The 23,145-nt window shown below is 43.7% G+C and overlaps 1 protein-coding gene across 1 annotated transcript in view; it reads right to left on the bottom strand.

Moving 5' to 3' along the window:
• The window catches only part of myo15b (myosin XVB), a 156,268-nt gene that overhangs the window by 91,104 nt on the left and 42,019 nt on the right, over positions 1–23,145 (bottom strand). The window contains exons 16-21 of the mRNA XM_033043975.1: positions 22,872–23,020; positions 13,527–13,572; positions 10,962–11,086; positions 9,884–10,001; positions 7,774–7,949; positions 2,329–2,459 (exon numbers count right to left, since the gene is read on the bottom strand). Of these exons, the coding sequence (XP_032899866.1) occupies positions 2,329–2,459; positions 7,774–7,949; positions 9,884–10,001; positions 10,962–11,086; positions 13,527–13,572; positions 22,872–23,020 (745 nt within the window). The remainder of the gene's footprint in view (positions 1–2,328; positions 2,460–7,773; positions 7,950–9,883; positions 10,002–10,961; positions 11,087–13,526; positions 13,573–22,871; positions 23,021–23,145) is intronic.

Raw genomic sequence — 23,145 nt, 5'->3', positions numbered from 1 at the left:
TTCTGCACGTGGCTGATATGAAGGGGCACATTTACATTGTTATCCAGGGTCAGTCTTCTATTGAGTAAAGAGCTCCTGCCTTATCACCCTGCTTTATACCATGTGTATAAATAGACCAGCATCATGGGGCTCTTTATTGGTTCAAAATCTACGAACTGGGGCTGTTTTCAGTCACATTCCCGGCTGTAATCCTTGTATCACACATTGAACACTCCTCCCATTCCAATGTGAGTTTGTCACGTGTTTATCCAACAATGGAAGATATATCATTGGTAGATTATTAACCACTGTAATGTGACACAGATTGTGCAGAAACTCGCTACGTTTTTGAGCGTTCATGATACCTTTGATCGATGTCCTAAAATGACTAAAGTTATGACCACAATGTGAACATTGTTCCTCATACGTCCCCCTAGTTCACTCAGCAAGACTGTTTAAATACATGTTGTGACTTACATTGTTACACACCCACACACAAATGCACATCCTTGGGAAGGTGGTCAACACAGCCCCCTATAGTAGGTTATGAGAACAATTGAAGCCCACAAGATTAAAAGCTGGATTTGCAAGGATCAGTATCAGAGCCGCTACTCATTTTGAAACACACAAGAGATACCTAGACTTACATAATGGGGTTGGGGGAGAGGGGTGAGGGGTATTGGGACGACAGATGGCATAATGGGCTAAGTGTTCGGCTGGCAACCGGAAGGTAGCCGGTTCGAATCCCGCTTGGAGTGCATACTGTCGTTGTGTCCTTGGGCAAGACACTTCACCCACCTTTGCCTGTGTGTGAATGTGTGTGAGTGATTGGTGGTGGTCGGAGGGGCCGTAGGCGCAGATTGGCAGCCACGCTTCCATCAGTCTGCCCCAGGGCAGCTGTGGCTACAGAAGTAGCTTACCACCACCGAGTGTGACTGAGGAGTGAATGAATAATGCAATGTAAAGCGCCTTGAGTATTAGAAAGGCGCTATATAAATCCCATCCATTATTATTATTATTATTATTATTATTTCACACAGCTGGTCGCTGCTGCAAAGAAAGCAAAGGAACGGTGCATGTGTTCAATATCTAACACAGGAGTTACACAAGGATTGTGACCCAGCAATAGTGACAAGCTAATTCTCCTGGGTGACTTCAAGATTAGAGTACAGGGTGGCACAGCAGTAGAGCCACAGCATCACATCCCTAGAGATTCGGGTTTGATCCTGACTAAGGGGGCTGCCTGTACGGGGTTTGTACATTCTCCCCGTGACTGCGTAGGTTTTCCCCGGGTATTCCGGTTTCCTCGTACACTCCAAAGACGTACAGGTTTGTAGGTTAATTGGCTTTGGTAAGAATTGTAAATTGTCCCCAGAGTGTAAGATAGTGCTAGTGTACGGGGATCACTGGTTGCCATGCACTCGGTGGAATCAAGGGTTCAATAGGGATAGCCAATATGGCTTTATGCATGGAAGATCATGTCTCATGAATTTGACTGATTTTCTTTCTTGAAGAAGCAACCAAGAATCCTGATGAGGGCAGGGCCTGTTGCAGTCTACATGGATTTGGATGAGATCCTACCCTTCCGAGTTCCTCCAACACTTCATTTTCTTGCTCGTAGTCCCAATCTAAGTGGTTTGTTGCAGTAACAAAGTTCAACATCTACCTTTAGACTTCAGCCCACCGAGTCCATGCTGCCCAGCGATCAGCTCATACGCTAGCACTATCCCACACACTAAGCACGATTTACAATTTACAGAAGCCAATTAACCTACAATCCTGTGCATCTTTAGACCGTGGGAGGAAACCGGAGCACCCAAAGCAAACCCACGCAATCACAGGGAGAATGTACAAACTTCATACAGATAACACCATAGTCAGGATTGAACCTGGGTCTCTGATGCTGTAATGCAGCAACTTTACCACCGCATCACCATACTCCAGTCCAACTGGCACGCCTCAATCCCCCACCTCTCTGGCCAAACAAGTTGGCTGTTTTTTTAAAATGTACACCTTTGTATTGTATTGTATTGTATTCAAATTTATTGTCATTGTCTCAGTTAGAGACAACGAAATGAATTTCCCTTACAGGCAGTATCATAAAAATAAAAATAAATAAATAATAATAAATAATAAAACATATTAAAAATAAAATAGAATTTAAAAAAAAGCACAAACACCGAAAGTCCACGACACAACATAACACAGTGGCACCAAGGTGAGGAAGGCACCAAAGCTAACCTGTTGAACCTTCGCATGGTTAGACAGTGAGCTGGTTTCTGGATGTGCTAGGTGCAATGATGCACTATCCTCCTCCTCCTCCTGTGCTGGACAGTGAGAAGAACTTACTGTTGGCAGGAGACTGCTCTTCCTGAATTTCACAGCCATGAAGACAAAGGAAAAATATGCTTACAGTGAGCTCACAGTACTGTTGGCATGAGCAGCCAGGACCTGCATATTTATACAGGCGGAGGTGATACCTGTACACAACGGTATACAAAAATGAATTTCACTGCGCCTTGGTACGTGACAAATAATAAAGTACCAAAGTACGAAGGTGCTGTGAACGCTTCCTTACTTCCTCTGGCCGGGACATCCTCAGCTATTGCAGGGTGACAGCCAGTATGATCCACTCTTCCAGCTGTGACCCACTGTGACCATTGGGAGCAAGACAAAGGGGGTCATGCTGTAATAAGATGATTATCTGTGAATTGGTGTGTAATGAGTGCCCGGAGCTGTGAGCTTCATTGGGAAGTGCAGAGGGAAGCTGGGGAAAGGGCTGTCCGAGGGGGTCAGGTTTCTGAGTGGGAGTTGGTGAGTGGATTTGGGAGGAATAGCGGCGATGATTTGTTTCAAGGCTGCACTAGTGATGTACAGGTCCAGGTGGTGGAGCATTCACTTTGGCAAATCCAGAGAGCTTGTTTATGCACTGATCTCCAGGCATGTGTCCAATCACAGCAGTAACCTATCTTTTTATTTGTGCAGGGGTGAGACAATACAGGGTCTTGGTGAGACCACACCTGGAGTATTGCGTACAGTTTTGGTCTCCTAATCTGAGGAAAGACATTCTTGCCATAGATGGAGTACAGAGAAGGTTCACCAGACTGATTCCTGGGATGTCAGGACTTTCATATGAAGAAAGACTGGATAGACTCGGCTTGTACTCACTAGAATTTAGAAGATTGAGGGGGGATCGTATAGAAACTTACAAAATTCTTAAGGGGTTGGACAGGCTAGATGCAGGAAGATTATTCCCGATGTTGGGGAAGTCCAGAACAAGGGGTCACAGTTTAAGGATAAGGGGGAAATCTTTTAGGACCGAGATGAGGAAAACATTTTTCACACAGAGAGTGGTGAATCTCTGGAATTCTCTGCCACAGAAGGTAGTTGAGGCCAGTTCATTGGCTATATTTAAGAGGGAGTTAGATGTGGCCCTTGTGGCTAAAGGGATCAGGGGTATGGAGAGAAGGCAGGTACAGGATACCGAGTTGGATGATCAGCCATGATCATATTGAATGGCGGTGCAGGCTCGAAGGGCCGAATGGCCTACTCCTGCACCTATTTTCTATGTTTCTATGCCTCCTCTACTGCAGATCATCCTGTAGGTTGTGAGGATCCTTAGAGCAGAGGATGGGGAGAGGCCCAGTGTAAATATGATGCACTGCCTACACTGGCTCCCTTGCACCCACCGCATGCTCTTCCAGCAATGCTGTAGTTTGGCGGATCAATGTCCTTTAAGGGTTGGGGCCCTGACACCAGCCAGGGCAAGAATAGCTCAGCAGATGCATACAATTGAGCTGCATCATCCTGAAACAGGCATTAACCACATAAAGGCAGCGTCCACATTCAAAACATGCACCAACATTTCTTTTGAGATCATGATTGTTTTTCCTGCACAGCCTTAAATAGGAGGCATATGGAACTCCAGATGCTGGAATGTTGAGCAAACACAAATTGCTGAAGTTACTCACTGGGTCAGGCAGCATCAGCTGAGTGAATGGATGGGTGACGTTTCAGATTGTGACTCTTCTCCAGCCTTGAATAGGTGTGAAAGAAGGAACTATAGATGCTAGGTAGACAAAAATGCTGGAGAAACTCAGAGGGTGAGGCAGCATCTATGGAGCGAAGGAAAAGGCAGAAGAAGCTATAGATGCTGATTTATACTGATGATAGACAAAATGCTGGAGTAACTCAGCGGGTCAGGCAGCATATCTGAGAAAAACAATAGGTGATGTTTCAAGTCAGAACCCTTCTGCAGACTGAAAGATAGAAGTAGGGGAGAGGACACTGGAGGCGAGAAAAGGCCAGAACATATCAGGACCAACAACAGATGACCTCAGGAGCAGTGGAGTTAAAATAGCCCATTGTTGGCTGGGAGATGTGCTAACAAGAGGGATACAAGGATGTGAACATTGGAACTGGTAGGGAGACGAAGCTGGGGGAGGGAATGCAGGGGGTAACTTGAAGAGGTGTGAGCTCACTGGACAGTAGTTTACTGCCTCTATTTAGGAATGATCCAGTTTCTAAGCAAATGTCTCTCCATCCAGGATCCACTACTCTGCTAATATTCCCTCGGTTTGGAGTAAATATTATTTCACTCTTTTTCCCAGCAGGTACAATGTCATGGAGACACATGAGACTGCAGATGCTGGAATCAAAACACAAACTGCTGGAAGAACGCAACGGGTCAGGCAGCATCTGTGGGGGGAAATAGACAGACGACATTTAGGACCATGAACCTTCTTCAGACTGATGAAGGATCTGGCTTGAAACCCCATCAGTCCATTTCCCTTCACAGATGCTGCCTGTCCTGCTGAATTCCTCCAATGGTTTGTTGCAGCTACAACCTCATATCCCTCTGCTTTCAATTGAATCTGCCACCTACCTACTGACACTGCTAGCACCGCCTCATTTCCCGCAGTTTTTTCCAACTTTGGTGTAAGCAGCGAACTTTGAAATCTGCTGCCTACGTTCAAAATATTTACATAAAAAGGGAAACAAAAGAGATCCGGGTGCAGATCCTTGGGCACACACGCATTCTGCCAATGTGAAATCACCACTTACCCCTGCTCTGTGCTCTCTGTCCACCACCCACCACTCCTCTACACTCTGTGTAATCCACCCAGTAATCCTCTCTGGATCATGTTGAGAGGTGATTCATTCAGAGCACTTTCTGTTGAAGTGCAGGTTGCTATTTACTCTCTTCAATCACTGAGGAGGCTCAACTGCTAAAACATTGAAAGGAATATTAATTATTGGCCTGGAATGTTCTCTGAGCTGTTGTTGGCCTTCCATTGTTTGTACAAAGAGGGAAAGGTGCACTTGCTGTGAGTTAACCACAGGGACAGAGCCGTGGAGTGGTGGCAAGCTGTAGACTGTCCACAAGGCATTGATCGGGTACATTTGCATTTGTATGGCTTGGGGTGATTGGAAGGCATCGGTCTCACCTCAACGTCAGGAGGTCCTGTATTCAAATCCCACTCCAGTGGTTGACAATCTAGGCCCGCACACCTGAGGGGGGCAGCACCGTCCCTGATGCTGCCTTTGGATGAGTCACTATACCAAGGCTCTAAATGTGAATGTTATCCCTGATGCCTCAGCCAACCTTTCGCCACAATCAACATTACCAATTCAGATAATCTCTGGGAGTTTATCTTTTTGAGGTTGGCTATTATGTTCTGTATTTAGTAACGGTGACTACACATCTGGTTGACAGGGATGTAATGTTGTGGAGGGTGCTGCAAAAATACAAGTCCTTGCATTGCTTTGGACTGCTATGTGAAGCACAAATCAGCGCTCCTTCTATAAAGTGCTCATCGATCAGCTGCTGCAACTCCCTCCTCTTCAGCTCACCCACATGATCATCTGTAAAGAAGGCAGGTCTGACTTTACTAGTGTGTGCCCGCACAAGATATCTAGCCAGCGACAATATAAAAAAAACACAAGGACATAAAGTGCTCGAGTAACGTGGCAGGTCAGGCAGCATCGCTGGAGAACATGGATGGGAGACATTTTGGGTTGGGGCCCTTTTTCAATCTGATGCCAGCCCTGCTGAGTTACTCCAGCACTTTCTTGGATATTGCCTCCTTAATGCAGGTACAAGAGAGCTCTCACCACCTAGTCCTTCCTCCAGTCTTTCCATCACCTTTGGAAACTTTTATTGCTGTTTATGAACAAGGACCAAAGTTGTGCCAATGAAAGTCAAAGAAGGCATTATGAGACTGAGAACCAAGAATAAAACTGTTAGAGACATCAGTCAAACCTTAGGCTTATTAAAATCAACTGTTTGGAACACCATTAAGAAGAAAGAGAGCACTGGTGAGCTTACTAATCGCAAAGAGACTGGTAGGCCCAGGAAGACCCCACCAGCTGATGACAGAAGTCTCTCTATAATAAAGAAAAATCCACAAACACCTGTCCGACAGATCAGAAACACTCTTCAGGAATCAGGTGTGGATTTGTCAATGACCACTGTCTGCAGAAGCCTTCATGAACAGAAATACAGAGGCTACACTGCAAGATGCAAACCACTGGTTAGCTGCAAAAATAGGATGGCCAGGTTACAGTTTGCCATGAAGTACTTAAAAGAGCAATTCCCCAATATTACTTCCTATTTCAAAGCATTTCACCCTTATAATCAAGTCATCCTCAAGGTCCATACGCAATGATGGAGGTCTCCCCCTTATGGCACAGTGTCCAAATGGAATTTATTGTTTAATCATCCATTGAGGTACCAGCATGGTCCGTGTGGTCTTGAGGGGAGGTGTGTGTGTGGGTTGGAGATTGGAAACAGAAGGGAAGGATGATAGAGAGATGATGTGGGATGGAAGGAAGGGGAAGGGAAAGGCAATGGCAAAAGAGTAGGAGGGGAATGGAGTGGAGAAGGAAGCAAGGGAGAGGAGGGATGGAGGCAGTGTTACGTCTTCATTATTTTCAAACCTGATTGCGTCTCCTGTGAACAACAGCATGTGAGATCACCACAGCCGCCCCAAACTGCACCAAGGCTCTCTTCAACCTCTTGTACCGAGTCCTGTTTGTGAAAGTTGGTGCATGCTATTAGAGAACAGTACAGTGAACATGCCTCCTCCTACACACATGCACACTCAGTCCTAATGTAATGCACAAAACTTCCTCAAGGTAGTCTTTTGGTTACTTCAGGCTGTAGCATCTAACAGGCGAAGTTTCAAATGGAATGCCGTCTGCATTGCTCACCTCAGTTCTCATAGCAAGCCCCTTAGTAACAAGCCTTGTCATTCACCCTTGCACTGAATTGAATGGATCACTCAATAATTTATGACTGTTGTTCTTTTAGGAGCCACACACATTTTGTGTGACACAGTAGGGTGTGGTGCAGGCGTGGTGATAGCTAGCTCCTCGGAATCGGGTAATGATGAGAGGTGAGGTGTACTTGGACTGAGGTTAGCAAACTGTGAGCAGCTGGTGACCCAGAGACACCCTCTTCTGGCTCCTAGTGTTCCTTTGTATGGCTGCCCCAGCATCATAGGTGCAGAAATAGCTGCAATTCATCATATAAAGGGCAATAATTCAGGACCTCCACATATGCAACAAACTCAGACATTTTGTGCCCGTTGAGTTCCAGAAGACCAAGTCTGTCAGTTCACTCCACAGCTGGGCTCCCCATGATAGAATCTATTGGGCTACTGGGATAAGACCAAGAGTATAAAGCCACTGATGAAAGGGACCATTTTCGTCTTGTCTGTGAGTGTCACTGCTCACAATGCAATGGTACATTCTGTAGGTGCAAGGTGCTGGGATAGTGCACAAGAGTCTGACCTGGCCTGGTGTCCCCTGATATGAGACTGGGCAATGACAATCTTCTGCCTGAAGACCTGGAAGTTCCTCCTCTTGATGAAGCCACGGATATTCCTCTGAATGGTGAGCGCTGCCCAGTTCTGCATCTTTGCCCAATAACTCTCCAATTGATCGTAAACGTCTTTCTTCAAAAACACCTGAGAAAACAGTCACAATGAAACTATGTCGACAATGATGCCAACTAATCCCATCCGCCTGCTTGTGGTTTATAATGTCTTAAATGTCACAATCATGTCTGCATTACAGGAAGAAAGTTGGGCCGTTGGGGGTTGGTGCGAGCGCAGAGGAGGTTCACCAGGATATTGGATTGGACTGGACTGGACATTGTGCCTTCTCCCACAGTGGTAACCATTGTGGGGGGATGACTTTTGTGTGTAAGTGATTATTTTAGTTTGTGTCCAAGATGGCTGTCGGAAGGGAGAGTGTACGCTGGCGCGGTTTAGCTGCCGCTGCTCTCTCTTCACATTGTGTTTTGATTTTTTTGTCTTTGGATCGAATTCTGTCTTTAATTTGTGTATTGGTGATGTCTTTATTATTTATTTTACTCCGATTATATGTTTTTTACTCTTGTTAAATTCTGTAAGGTGTCCTTGAGACTTTTGAAAGGCGCCCACAAATAAAATTTATTATTATTATTATTAGATAGATAGATATAATTTATTGCCACACAACCAGGGTTGGTGGAAATTTGGGTTGTCAGCAGCAGTACAATAATAAAGAACACACAATAAAACTGTAACACAAACATCCACTACAGCATTCATCACTGTGGTGGAAGGCACAAAAATTTGGCCAGTCCTCCTCCATTTCCCCCCCGTGTACAGGACCAGAGTCCAAGTCAGTCCAGGATCGGCTCTTCCGGATCATTGGATGGATTAAAGAGTATTAGCTATATGGAGAGGCTGGAAAAACTTGAACTACGTTTTCTGGAGGTGTCGATAGGTATCGAGAATCATAGTCATCTAGCACGGAAACAGGCCCTTCTGCCCAGGGAGCCCATGTTGACCAAGATGCCCCATCTATATTAGTCCCACCTGGTCACGTTTGGCCCTCCAAACCTTAGCTATCCATTCCCAAACGCTTTTTAAATGTTGCTATAGTACCAGCCTCAACTAGTTCCTTTGGCATCACGTTCCATATACCCACCACTCTCTGTGTGAAGAGGTTGTCCCTGAGGTTCCTATTAAATCTTTCCTCTCTCATCTTAAACCTATGTAACCTGGTTCCTGATCACCTTACTCCGAGTAAAATACTGTGTATTTACTCTATCTATCCCCTCATGTTCTTATACACCTCTGTAAGACCACCCCTCAACCTCCTACACTCCAAGGAATAAAGACCTTGCCTGCCTAATCTCTCCCTGTAGTTTAGGCCCCAAGTCCTGGCAAAATCCTCGTAAATCTCCTCAGCACTCTTTCCGCTTTAACAACATCCTTTCTATAGTAGGGTGACCAAACAATTCCTCTGCATTAGTTCCTCTGTATTACTCTGCTGTTCTCCATAATAAAAAGAAAGGAGAAACAGAGTTAGTGTTTCAGATCAAAAGCCCTTCATCACGTCCATTTGGCCTGATATGTTAACTCTTCGTTTCCCTCTCTTCACAGATACTGTCTGAACTGGTGAGTGTTTCCAACATTTTATGTTCTCATTTCCGGTTTTCAACTTCTGCGTTTTTTTAAATTTTAATGATCTCCTGTTCCTTTATACATTCATTCAATGTCTTTGTATATACCTTTTACATCCCACCTACAGCGGTTTTATAATTCATTATTCGCTACATAGCCCACTAAACCCCAGAGTGTTACCAATATTCCCCACGGCACAATCCCATTAATACCTAGCGTGTGAGATCTGGATAACCCATTCATCTCCATTGAGCAGTCTCTGCAAACTCCCCTTAATGGAAGTGTTTGTTTACACAATTCAATGCTATTCCCTGGTGCACAAGCTCAATGTTTCTTATTACTCTCCAGGCTGCACCATCCAATTTATCCCTCAGCACCCCCATTCTTCCTTACGATCTCATCTTTGCAAAACATAATTGCAGCACCAGGGTTTGTTACCTAATTACCTTGGTGACTCCTAGCTGGTAGGATCCTGAAGTCTCCTTTGTGATCTTCCTTAAAATTGAGGAGCAGAGTTCACTGTCTGAGGAACGCCCCTTCTCCCGGTCCAGTAACATGCCGTACCTGAGGGAGGCAGAGAACCAGCCTGGGTGAAGTCAACAGCTGCAGTGTCCGAGAGACAGCGGCAAACATCTTCCAAGCACCCACAAAATATAACAAACAATAGCATTGATTTTCAGTCCAGTTTTGCTGCTTATGAAACATTTCGACAAGTATGGCTACGGAACCATCTGTTTCTTCTGTTGAGGGTGCAAGGGATAGTTTTCACTGTCTGGTTAACGATGTACTGAGGCGGATTAAACAACCTTTGCAAAATAGAGGAAAATGTGAGTTTGGAGCAGGAATACGCCATTTGCTCCCTCGAGCCTGCTCTGTCATTCAATAATATCATCCTGTCAACCCAAGGCAATCCTTCACCCATGTGCTCATCAACAATGTCTCTATCTCCCTTAATAATCTCTAAAGACCCTGCTTCAACCTCTGTTTCAGGAAGAGAGTTTGAAACATCACAAACCTCAGAGAAGAAACATTTTACCTTGCTCCTCTTCAATGGGCTTCCTTTTACTTTTAACCTGCAGCCGCCTAAATCCAGCTTCTACGACAAGAGGAAACATTCCCACCACATCTACCCTGTCAAAACCCCTCAGGATCTCGTATGCCTCTGTCTGAGACGATATATTGGACTTTGTCTGTGGAACTGTTACGCTACAATGCTGAGAATTATATATTTCATTCTGTATCTTCCCCTTTGCTCGATTGTATTTATGTATAGTATTATCTGATCTGACTGGATAGCACGCAAAACAAAGCCTTTCACTGTACCTCACTACATGTGTCAATAATAAATGTAAACCTAAAGGGTACAAACCTAGCCTGTACAAACCTTTCTTGTAAGACAACACAGGCCAGTAAAACCCTTGCTGAACTGCTTCCAATGCATTAATATTCTTCCTTAAATCACACCAACACTGTACACTGTTCTCCTGGTGTGGTCGATGTTGGCATAATAAGCATGACCCCCACCTGTAGGTAAAGTCAGAGAGTGGAATTCTGATTGGATATCCTTCCTTTCTAATATGGATTGCCTCCATAATCCCCGAGTGTCTGAGCTGGGCACCAACACATTCCACATCAAACAGGCCAGGGATCTGTTGGACATATCAATAAAAATCAATAACATTAAAAAAAATCACCATGATGTGAGCACAACCAATAGGGACGGATAGCAGCATCCTCTGCTGACCCCTTCACAACCGTTGATGTTCGCACTGAATTAAGGAATATGCAGAAGTCAAATTAAAAACTCACGTCAGTTTGAGCTAATTTAGATTTTAGTTGTTAGAGTTACAGCGTGGGAACAGATCCTTTGACCCACCGAGTCTGCACCGACCATCGATCGCCCGTACACTAATTCTATGTTGTCCCACTTTCACATCCTACACACGAGGAACAATTTACACACACCAATTAACCTACAAACCTGCACATCTTTGGAAAGTGGGAGGAAACCGGAGCACCCGGAGAAAACCCACGCTTTCAAGGGAGAACGTACAAACTCCGCACAGACAGCACCCTTAGTCAGGATCGAGCCTTGGGTCTCTGGCGCCATGAGGCAGAAGCTGTGCCACTGTGCCTCTCCAAAGTTTGATGAAGGATCACTGACTTGAAACATTAGCTTTGTTTCTCTCTCCACAGATGCCGCCTGACCTGCTGAGTGTTTCCAGAACCATCTGTTTACAATTTGTATTTCCAGCCCGTGTGGTCCTTTGCTTTTCAATACATAGAAGCTTGTAAATGGGACACTCTGCACAGAACTAGTTTGTCCAATGTATTAGCTATCTCCTTTGCAGGAGAACACCAAGCAAAATTGTTTTGTATCTGGAAATCTCCACCTTGGTCATAGTCCTCGGCATTGAAACATTGTGTGTGGGGGGGGGGGGGGGGGGATTGGATGATATTTGTGTGGAATTGATAAAACCAAGGGATTGATATATGGAAGCAGAGTCTTTAAGTATTTTAGGGTGAGGTAGAGTCTGACCAAGCTTACCCTGAAAGATTACGATGGGTAGGAGATGTAGATACACTATACTGACACGTACCATCGCAGAAAAAGCACAGTATGTACTGTACACTTGGAAATGAGAAGTTACCAGGGTCACGAGGACACATTGGACAATTGGGCCTAATTTGTATTAAATCTGTTTTAAAAATCTGGCATAAACACAGCATGCCTTCTGAATGCTGCAATAGTCCATAATTCTGAGTCCACCTGATTGATAAAGGCACTTGACACAGAGATATGAATTGTACTTTGAAGAGGGGTGGTTTTCGTTGTCTCTAATGCATTTCGTTGTCTCTGTACTGTACACTGACAATGACAATTAAAATTGAATCTGAATTGCTTCATTTCAACATTTTGCATCTGCTGAAGCCTTGAAGAGTGCAATCTATAACTTATCCACACATGATGATTACGGGAATATGATAAGAGGCTTTAACGAGCGAAGAACACATTCAGCAGTGGCCCTTCAGGAATGCAGGAGAGACGGAAGTACGTTTGTGGCTGGTGATGTGGAACTGGAATGTGGACAAATGGGTGTGGAAACATAGCTCTGATTGAATGATGTTTACAAAGAGAATCATCATTTTTGCCATGATCATTCTTTTCCCTGCTTTGTGCATGGTCGAGGAATTCTGTGCCTTTAACGGCAGATCTTTCTCATTTGAGACCCTGACTAAACGCCAGTGCACTCGTTTGAAAGAATAATGTTGACTGTGACTTAATTATATTTTTATTCCTTCATTTAGTAATGCATTGGAAGTTGAAATAAGCGTTATTTCAGTTGCATTCTGATCTCATCCACTTGCTATTATTTGATTGCTCGTGAAAATCTGGTGATGCAACTAAAATAATGTATTCGGCAACCAGTTACACTGAAATAGCTCAGAATTCTTTCTTTTCTTGATTGAGAATTTAATGATTGTGTTTCTTCACATATTGACTAATGACCCTGTCCCACTGTACGAGCTCATTCAAGAGCTCTCCCGAGTTTAAAAAAAAATCAAACTCGTGGAAGCACATAGAATGTACGTAGCGGGTACGTCGGAGCTTGGGACGTCTCTTCGAGGCTCGTAACGCTAACGGCAGGCACTCGGGAAACACGGTAAGTTCGGGAAGACTCGTGAAGATTTTTCAACATGTTGAAAAACATGTTGAAATATGTCCACGAGAGCCCCGAGTACCTACGAGTGGCCATTACCGTAAATCTCCGTGTTCGAATCAGGGCAAACTCGGGTGAACTCTTGAATGAACTCGTACAGTGGGACAGGGCCATTACTCCGCATGCAGAAGTGCAGGTAGAGCCTTGAACGTTGTTCTCAAAAATAAAAAGACGTGTAATTTGCACATGAGTTGTAACTGATTTGTACTGGAATTTCAAAAGATTGCTATAAATCTGAAGCGAATCTTTTATTCAAACAAATATGTCATTAATTACAATGAAAGGAAATTTTAACTGGCCTAATTCTGTAATGTGACAATAAAGAATGGTTTGTCTTAGTAAAAAGAAAACTGAAGAGATGACTTACCTTTTTATTGTTAGGTTTAATGCAACGGATGAAAAGTGGATTACACCTAGAAAATGAAAGAACATCAAAATGTTTATGGTAGATACAAATGCTGGATAAACTCAGTGGGCGAGGCAGCATCTATGGCGCGAAGGAATAGGTGACGTTTTGGGTCGAGACGCATCTTCAGATTTTTCCAGCATCTGCAGTTCCTTCTTAAACAAAATGTTTATGGTGTTGTTTTACAGAAACAGAAAGACCACTAATTTAAGGGATAGGAGGAACTTCACCATGTCTGAAAAAGTTACTCCTCAGGTACCCGAACATGCACTCCTAGTGACAAGACTCAATTGCCTGTAATAGAACACAAGCGCCCTCTAATGGAGACAATGGTATCTGCAGCTTCATCTTCTCAAAACAATAATTGTCAAGTCAAACTGTAATGAAAGGTATTACCTGCCTCCAAGTTAAAGGGGGAGGAGTGTTAGGTATGGGATAATTAGGATAAGTAATTGGTGTCTTGTGATGTCTGGGGCAAGTACGCAGGAGCAGAAAAGACAAGGTGGCGTCCTGCAGTAAAGAAGCTTGTATGATTCCTCCCGTGTCCGAGCCTTTATTCAAGACTGTTCAAAGCATCCGAATACACAACAATTGGCGACGAGGATAAAAGAACGAAGATAAGAACAAGGCCAGCAAGAAGAATCGAAAACAAAAGTTAAAAATAGAAGTAGTGGGCAGTGCATATTAAGAATATGACTTATTGGTTGGATAGTTCTACCCAACAGACAGAATGGATAAAAATGGAGAAGGAGGATTGCCATCCTTGTAATATAGGAACGATCCACTTCTCCCCAAAAAAACTGAATAACACAATATATAAGAAGAACCCAATTATATATGGTACAATAAGAATTTGGAAACAAATAAAATTATCTTTAAAATTAAGAAATCTATCACTGTTAATGCCAATAGCGAATAACCCTTTATTTAAACCATCTCTTATTGATAAGACATATAACCAATGGGAAAGTCTCGGAATTAGAAGGATCGGGGATATGTACGAAATGGGAAACCTACTATCATTCCAACAACTACAATTAAAATTTAAATTGAAAAACAACCAATATTTTAAATATCTTCAGATTTGCGATTTCGTGAAAAAATATATACAAGGATATCAAAAAGTAACTCCTGACTTATTGGAAGAAGCAATGAATATTGAAGCTGACTCACAAAAATTAATATCATATTTATATAATAGTATTCTAAATATAGACCTACCATCGACAGAGGTACTTAGAGAAGAGTGGGAACGGGAATTAATGATAAAAATTACGAAGGTTAAATGGGAAAAATACCTGATATATATTCACAAATGTTCAATTAATGTAAGACATAATCTAATTCAATTTAAAATTGTACATAGATTATATTATTCAAAAACAAGATTGAACAAATTTTATCCAAATATATCCGCCACTTGTGATAAATGTCTAGCCCAAAAGGCAACTATAACACACTCCTTAGTTTCCTGCATAAAACTTTATAGATTTTGGAATGATATTTTTGAAATATTTACAAAATTATTCAAGACAAGAATGGAACCTAATACTGAAACGATTATATTTGGTGTAATGGAAGATGGGAATAAATTGAACACATCTCAAAATCTATTCCTTAACTATGGTTTAATAATAGCAAAAAAATTAATACTTAAATTTTGGAAGGGTACATCAATACTAACGCTTAAAATGTGGATTGCAAGTATGTTGGACTCCATTAGGAGGAATGCGATTCCTCCTAATGGATAAATCAGACCAATTCATAACGAGTTGGTCTCCATTCGTCGTTTTTTTGGAATCATTTGGTGCAACACAATTGTAAAAAATAACTGTTTCAGGACTGGACGAGGGTTGGTCAAGATTATAAATAATGATCTCCTTTTCTTTTTTATTTTATTTTCTTTTCTCTATTTTCTCTCTCAACTTTCTTCATTTACTCGTTTTCTTTTTTCACACACTATATATTTCACATCTTTCTATCCTTTACTATCTAACTTCTTTTTCTTATTCTAATCTTTTTTCAATGTAAAAAAAAAAAAAAAGAAGTTGTACATAAAATGTACAGGTATTATGAAAATATATATTAGGCACTTTGGTGCCATATGACTGTACTTACTTCTAATAAAATAAAATATAAAAAAAAAAAAAAAAAAAATAGAAGTAGTATTTGGAAACAAGTGGAACAGCACCAAGCCAAATGGTTTTGAATTGGCGCCAAAAAGAAAAAAGGTAGGAACGGGAAGCAATAGCTCAGGGAAGAGCTAGGAAAACAAGCAGGGACAGTAAGGGTCACCAAGCACGGTGTCAGCTTACCTGGAATGTATCCAGGGCTGTGCAGCCCACAGCCAAGCCCAAGCAGCAGCCACAGACGTCGGGTGGGGGCCTAGTACCGTGAAGGCCACGGGCAGGTCCAGAAAAGCCACCGACAAGAGGCTGAGTCTTCCGCCCAACTGGGAACAGTCAACCCGGTGGGGGGAGAAAGCAGAGAAAGCCCGGTCGGGAGCAGAGTCAGCCCGACCGTGAACAGAGAAGCGGAGATAAGCCGAGTTCCGCCCGGGGCTTTAAAAAAGGGCACACAGCACCGGAAGCGAGGAAAAAGACGGAAGTTGACTTGCGGCTAAAAACTTGAACAGTATAATCTAAGAGACTGTCCTAAAAACTGCCGCGATCACCAGCGAAGGCATGCAGGACTGATTATCTACAGCACCCGATTGGCAGCCAGTTTTTCACCTGCTAAAAGACTAAACTGTTAAATACCTTAAGACCTACAACATCCAAATGCCTTCAAAGTAATGGCTGAAGCAATAAATCAAGTGAAACTGTCAATTTTACTTCAGAGTCACGTGAGTGACTACGTGAAGAAGGGCCGTCCGTCTGCGTGCGCGTCATTACGTCTGAACGCAACGCGCATGACGACTGGAGAGGCACTGTGTCCTCCCAGCCGTCAGGATCGGCAGGTAAGGAAAGTTACTTACCTGCGTTCTCTCGGACTTGAAGCTTTTTGTAGTTTCAGAGCCCAGATGTCGAGGAGACGGTCCGCGGGGAAGTCGGCTGCCGAAGACTGCAGCATTCCCAGTAGCGGGCGACGGTCTTGTTCCCGATATTACCGCCGGCAGAACCGGCAGGAAAGACTTGGTGCAGGAGGAGGAGCTCCGTTGTGGTCCTGCGGGACGTAAAAACCACCCGCAAGTCTGACACCCGTTGACTCAGATGAGTCCGGGGAAGAGGGATACCCTCCCTCAACGGAGAGCGTCTGAGGACGACTCTCCCACATGGAGCAACTTATGGAGAAGTTGCTCCAACAATGATCTGCTCCGAAGGAGGGAGCAGTATCAGCACGGGCCTCTACAGCAGGCCGTGCCAGCAGCCTCACACATGGTGAAAACAAAACGGGCCAGGAGTACCTAGGCAAACCCAATTGGAGGGTAGGCCAGGAGGATCCCGGATGGAGAGGATAACCTCCTTCATGGGTAACGTGTTTAAACGTTCAAAACCCACATGGAGCACCTGATGGAGAGGTGCTCCACAATGATATACTCCAAAGGAGGGAGTTATCAGCCCGGGAATTATGGAGAACCCGCAGGCAGCGGCACCTGTTTCAGGGCTGCACAAATGTCTCCTGCTCCGAGGAGAGGAGCATCCACGGTCAGTTTCAGTCTGACCCAAAGCAAGAACCTCATTTAGGTCCGCTGGAGGGGCCATGTCAGCGCAGGTATCCTCAGGGGCCTGCGGCAGCACCTGTTTTCAGGGCTGCCTACAAATCTCACTCTCAGTGGAGGGGAGTGTGAGTGATCAGTAGGTAACTGATCTCGAGTTTAAAGTATGAACATACTGAAGCACATGCATATGGCCTCAAGAGCCAGCAGTTGGCAGAATATTCGCACAAATGCCGGCAAGGGAACAGCGCTATCAGGGTGACATTGGAGAAACCAGTCGCCGAATCCTCTCTTCAGGTAAGACCAGAAGAAGGAAGCAAAAGCTGTCGGACCAATCAAGGTACAACGACAAGCAATCTTCATCAGTAGGCGACAAACACACCCCACACCTCCATAGGGGATAAGCAGTTCACTGAAGCCGGTGGTAGCTTGAAAGCTGGGCACGGAAATATGATCAGAGTCGTCTTTCAAGGCACACTCAGAATTATGGCCAGAATTGTCTTACAAGGCAAGCTCAGTATGATAAGGTTTTCAGACCAAGACCCAAGCAGAGGTCAGGAGAAACATGGAATCCACACTCCCTACCAGTCCTACTCCCAATCAAGGAGAGAAAAGGAACCCGCACCAGGGGCCTTTGGGCTTACCACAAGACCACCGGTAGCCATGGAGGTAGGTGGGTCTGGGTTTACCGAAACAAGGGATTGTGGACCAGTTACATGTTGGTAATTTTACTCTTGTGTTTTTGTTCAAAATGACAATAACATGAATTTCAGATCTGGTTTTAAAAAACAGATAACAACATGTGATTATTTTACTGCACAACATACATAGGTTCCAAGCAGACTTGGAACTCGGACCGGAGTTGTCTTTGAGGCAGGCCCAGTATTTTGGGCAGGATTGCCTTCCAGGACAGGTGACAGATGGAGGATGTCACTTCATCCAGGTTTAACTCATTTGTGCAGTATAGACTTTCAGAACAGTAAAATGTTGTTATGGTCTAACAACTGTTTTATAGGAGCTTCCTATAAAATGGTCACATGGCATGCATCAACCTCAAAGGCATACTATTCGGTGTCTATTCACTAAGAACAGGAGATATTTGAAGTTTAACTGGATGGCATGGCTCTGCCAATTGAGTTGACAGCAGCTCCCAGACTATTGACTAAACTACGGAAACCAATTCTGGGTCTACAAAGGTCTCAAAACCACATAGTAATGGCATATTTGGAGGACATTTTCAATTTGGAGTCACCAAGAATTGGCAGAAGCATCAGTCAAAGCAAACCAAAACCCTGTTTGAAAGAATTGGTTACCTCATCCATCCAGTTAAATCAGAATTGACACCTACAAGGGTAATTGATTACCTAGGATTTACTATTAATAACGGTAAATATGTTGGTGACTTTGCCTAGGGGCAAGCAACAAGATTAAGTAAGCCTGCTATGACCTGATAGTCAAATACTAGCCATCTATCAGGCAAACAGCGAGTGTAATTGGCAAACAGTACCTGCATTTCCAGCAGTACGTCACGGGCCTTTGCATTACCAGAATTTACAGCGAGTAAAGGAACGAACACTCAGATTACATGCAGGCCAAATTGGCAAAACTATGGATTACCAACAGAGGCCATTGTTGATAAACTATGGTGGATAAGAACGAGAGACAGCTCAAGGGAAATTTTGCTCGAAAGCCATCGGTGGTTCAGACCAATGCTAGTGGCTAAGGATGGGGAGCCACAAACACAGTCTAGAGCTGTGGGGGCAGATGGAATGAGCAGGAGTCTGTAATTCCCCAACACAGGGAATCAATTACCCAGAATTGTTGGGGGCACAATATGGACTCAAGGTTTTCTGTAGCGATATGCAACCTGTGCTTGTTCAAATTCAGATTGATAACACCACTGCGGTGGCATATATCAATCATAAGGGTGGTGTAAAATCTGTATCTTGCGACAGATTGTCGAACCTCATTTGGCACTGGTGTATCGAGAGGAATATTTGAGTTACAGCGGTCTATCTACGAGGTAGATATAACACGGTGACAGATGCTGGATCACGAATGTTTAATAACAACACAGAATGGATGTTGAATCGGGCAGTATTTAACGAAATAACTACACGATTTGGCATACCAGATATTGATCTGTTTGCATCTAGACCAAACCATCAGTTACCCAGATATGTGTCCTGCGAGCTGGATCCAGGAGCTAAGGCAGTGGATGCTTTCTCCCTCAATTGGGGAGGAATGTTTATGTATGCTTTCCGCCAATTTGTCTCACAAACCGATGCTTGACCAAAATCAAGCAAGACTAAGCCACAGGCATATTGGTAGTGCCAGATTGGCCTACTCAAGCCTGGTTCCCAAAAAAATTGGGAATTATAGTCCAGCCAGTTATGGCTGTACCCAAGAGCAGGGACCTCCTAGTGAACCCAGTTACAGGGAGCAATCATCCACTACATGAACGTATTAACTTGTTGGTCTGCAGATTCTGAGGAGGCCATTTCAAGGCATAGGACTGTCCGAACAAATACAACACAGTTCGGATAACGGATGTCTTGGAGTTCCTATCAACTCTGTACCATAACTATAAACAAAGTTATAGTGCAATCTATAGTGCCAGAGGCGCACTCTCCTCCTATCTGGTGCTGGAAGCAGGGCACAGGTCGATAGGAACGCACCCCTTTACAACAAAATTCATGAAGGGAATTTACAACTTAATACCTCCAAGGCCAAGCTACACGGACACATGGGATGTGAGCGTGGTACTAACCCTACTTTGACAGTGGGGACCGCCTATAACTAACCCTGAAGGTGGTATGCTGACAAAGAGTCCAGACACTGCAAAAGTTACAGTTGGACTACATGACCACCAATATGAACAACATAACATTCCTAATCAGGAACCTGATAAAACAGAGCAGGCCAGGAATGCCAGGGATGGAGATCCAGTTCTTGGCATATCCAGAGGACCAACGGTTGTGTGTGTGGTAACGTACTAATACCACTATCTGAGAGTTACGGAGAACCTCAGAGGCTCAGAACAATCGGTCCTCATCAGCCATTAAAAACCACACCAGAAGGTATCAACTAAAATCATCTCCAGATGGTCAAAGGAGGTAATGGCGGTAGCAGGAGTGAACATTTATATCGTTAAATTTCACTCCACCAGGGCTGCATCTACGTCGGCAGCAAGAGCTATGGACGTGCCCCTTAACGACATCCTAGTGGCTGCAGGATGGACGAATGAAATAACGGTCCACCGGTTTTTATAACAAACCCATAACGGGACTGGGGGTGTTTGCACGTACCATTTTAAGTTCTGTCCCTTAGTTTCCCCCCAAGGTTGGGAGGGGTAACTTTTTAAAAAACTTTTCTTTCATTTAAAGCATCAGTTTCTTTACTTAACTACGTAATGTCTGAATGCTTTAATGATTACACGCATCCATGGTCAATCCATTCAGTGTGTGACGCTTGGATTCGTAACCGGCGTAAAATCACAGAGCTTTGAAATCTTCACGTAGTCACTCACGTGACTCCGAAGTAAAATAGTAAGATTAAACGAGAACTTACCAGTTTGAAGTTTGATCTTGATTTTATGAGGAGTTACGATGAGCGATTACGTGCCCACCGCTCCCACCCTCATATTATCAAGGTCATATGGAAGTTCAAGTTTTTCACAATCTTACTATTCTCAGGTCTTCTTTTTTATCTGCGATTTAACACCGCTGCTTTGAAGATTGACGCGCACGCAGACGGATGGCCCTTCTTCACGTAATCGCTCATCGTAACTCCTCATAAAATCAAGATCAAACTTCAAACTGGTAAGTTCTCGTTTAATCTTACTATTAATTGCTGAATCTGCCAAAATAAAAGGAGAAAAAAAAATGGAAAAGAAGTGGTTTGGTCATTGAGTGAAATCCAGTTCATCATTTCGGGGTGGATGAATCAGATCCCTTTCAAGCGGGGAATCTGCCCAGAAACATTAGAAGACTTGACAATAATGTCAAGTTGTGTACGAAGGAACTGCAAATGCTGGTTTAAACCTAAGATAGACATAAAAAGCTGGAGTAACTCAGCGAGACAGGCAGTGTCTCTGGATAGGGAATTGGTGACGTTTCTGGTCGAGACCCATCTTCAGAATGGAGGAGTAGACATGTTGGGCCAAATGGCCTAATTCTGCTCCTATCACTTATGATGTGATCTTAAGAAGGAGAGAATAGGGAGTTTTGATGGGAGGGATTTTCAGACAATGGTGCCAAGGCAACTTAAAGGGACAATATCATATACTTTTGAGCGGAGCACCAAGGCAAATTCCTTGTATGTATATACTTGGCCAATAAACTTATTCATTCATTCATTCATAGTCATAGAATTATTCAGCACGGTCCAACTCAACCACGTCTACCTGAGCTGGTCTCATTTGCCTGTTTTTAGCCGATATTCCCCAGAATCTTTGTTATACATGCACTTCCCTGAATGTCTTTACATGTTGCAAATCCATCTGCCTCTGCAACTTCCTTTGGCAGATTGTTCTATATGCACACAACAGTAGAACCTGTCTGAAAAAGTTACTCCTCAGGCACCTGACTTCCTGGTTAATTTGAAGGATCTTCCAAAGGCAGCTCTGGTGATAGGATTCAAGGGCTCTGAGGAGTCTGCGATTGGTGGTCTAAGTCGCAGCTCCATATAGTCCTCACTTGGAAGTCATGGACCTCAAAAACTCTACTCACAAACCTGGTAAAATCCCTCCTTGCATAACAGAGTTGGTGATGTATTTACAGTTGAGGTCTGCATTGGAGGAGAGGTGACTGTCAAGATAAGGTAAGTGATCCTTAAGAAGAAGGAGGGTCTCGACCCATAACGTCACCCATTCCATCTCTTCAGAGATGCTGCCTGTCCCACTGGCTTACTCCAGCATGTTGTGTCTATCTGAGGTAAGTGATCCATATTATTCAGTTGACAATTGTTGATATGTATTGTTGGAGGTGGATTGTAGATCTTTCTCTACCCGTTAAGCTATAGATATCACGATATTGGAGACTCTGATTGATACTGGATGAAAGGGGAATCAAGGGGATTGGATGTGAAACAGATGAGAGCAATGATCAAATCTGCTGTAATCTTACTGAATGTGAAGAAGGAGTGAGGGACTGTGGCCAATTTCTGCTCCTAATATCTATGTTCTTAATTACCTGGAGGTTGTGGACCAGAGAAAAGCTACTTTGCCTTAATCTGCAAAGATTTATTTCCTCCATATTGTCCTTCAGACACCACTTCCATTCTTTATTGCCATCCTTCCCTTTAACCCTATATCTAATGACTACTGATATATTGCCATGAATTTTGCTTGTTAGCGATTTCAGTGTTACATTCCAAATGTTCATCCTACAGTGTGTAAAATAACCTCTCAGCCTAAAGACTAGACATTCAAAATCCAGACCCATGCCCAAATAATTTTAAATATTGTCACCCAAGCACTCTTTGTCTTCTCTACTCCATTGTAAACAGACCCATTCAAATATTACCTCTACACTCTCGCAACAATCTTAGGTTTTTAACCTAATTAAAATTATATTTAAGATCTCAGTTGATTGGGAAGGGATGCTGCAGTAGGAACAGACAGTTGTCACAAATGTCCAGCTACCTACCTCCCCAGTCTTGCGATCAGTTCCAGCAGGCTATTCTGAAACTTGGCAGCTACAGTCGGCGACTGGTTTCGCTGCCCTCGGCCCCTGCACCTAATTCTCTTCTGCTGATGAAGACTCTCCTGCGCCCTCTTGAACAAGTCTGAAATCATCTGCAGCAAGACATTGAGGCAGGTTGGAATCCTGATACTGGCAGTAGTTCTCCCATCTGCAACAGGAGGCTGAGAGATGCTGACTTTGAAGGCTTGGGAGGTAATGGGAAACAGCATGGCATACC

Source organism: Amblyraja radiata, chromosome 26, assembly GCF_010909765.2.
Source record: "Amblyraja radiata isolate CabotCenter1 chromosome 26, sAmbRad1.1.pri, whole genome shotgun sequence".
NCBI classification, from domain to species: domain Eukaryota; kingdom Metazoa; phylum Chordata; class Chondrichthyes; order Rajiformes; family Rajidae; genus Amblyraja; species Amblyraja radiata.
Note: the sequence above shows the minus strand (reverse complement) of the source record. Positions and strands in the feature narration are given on the sequence as shown.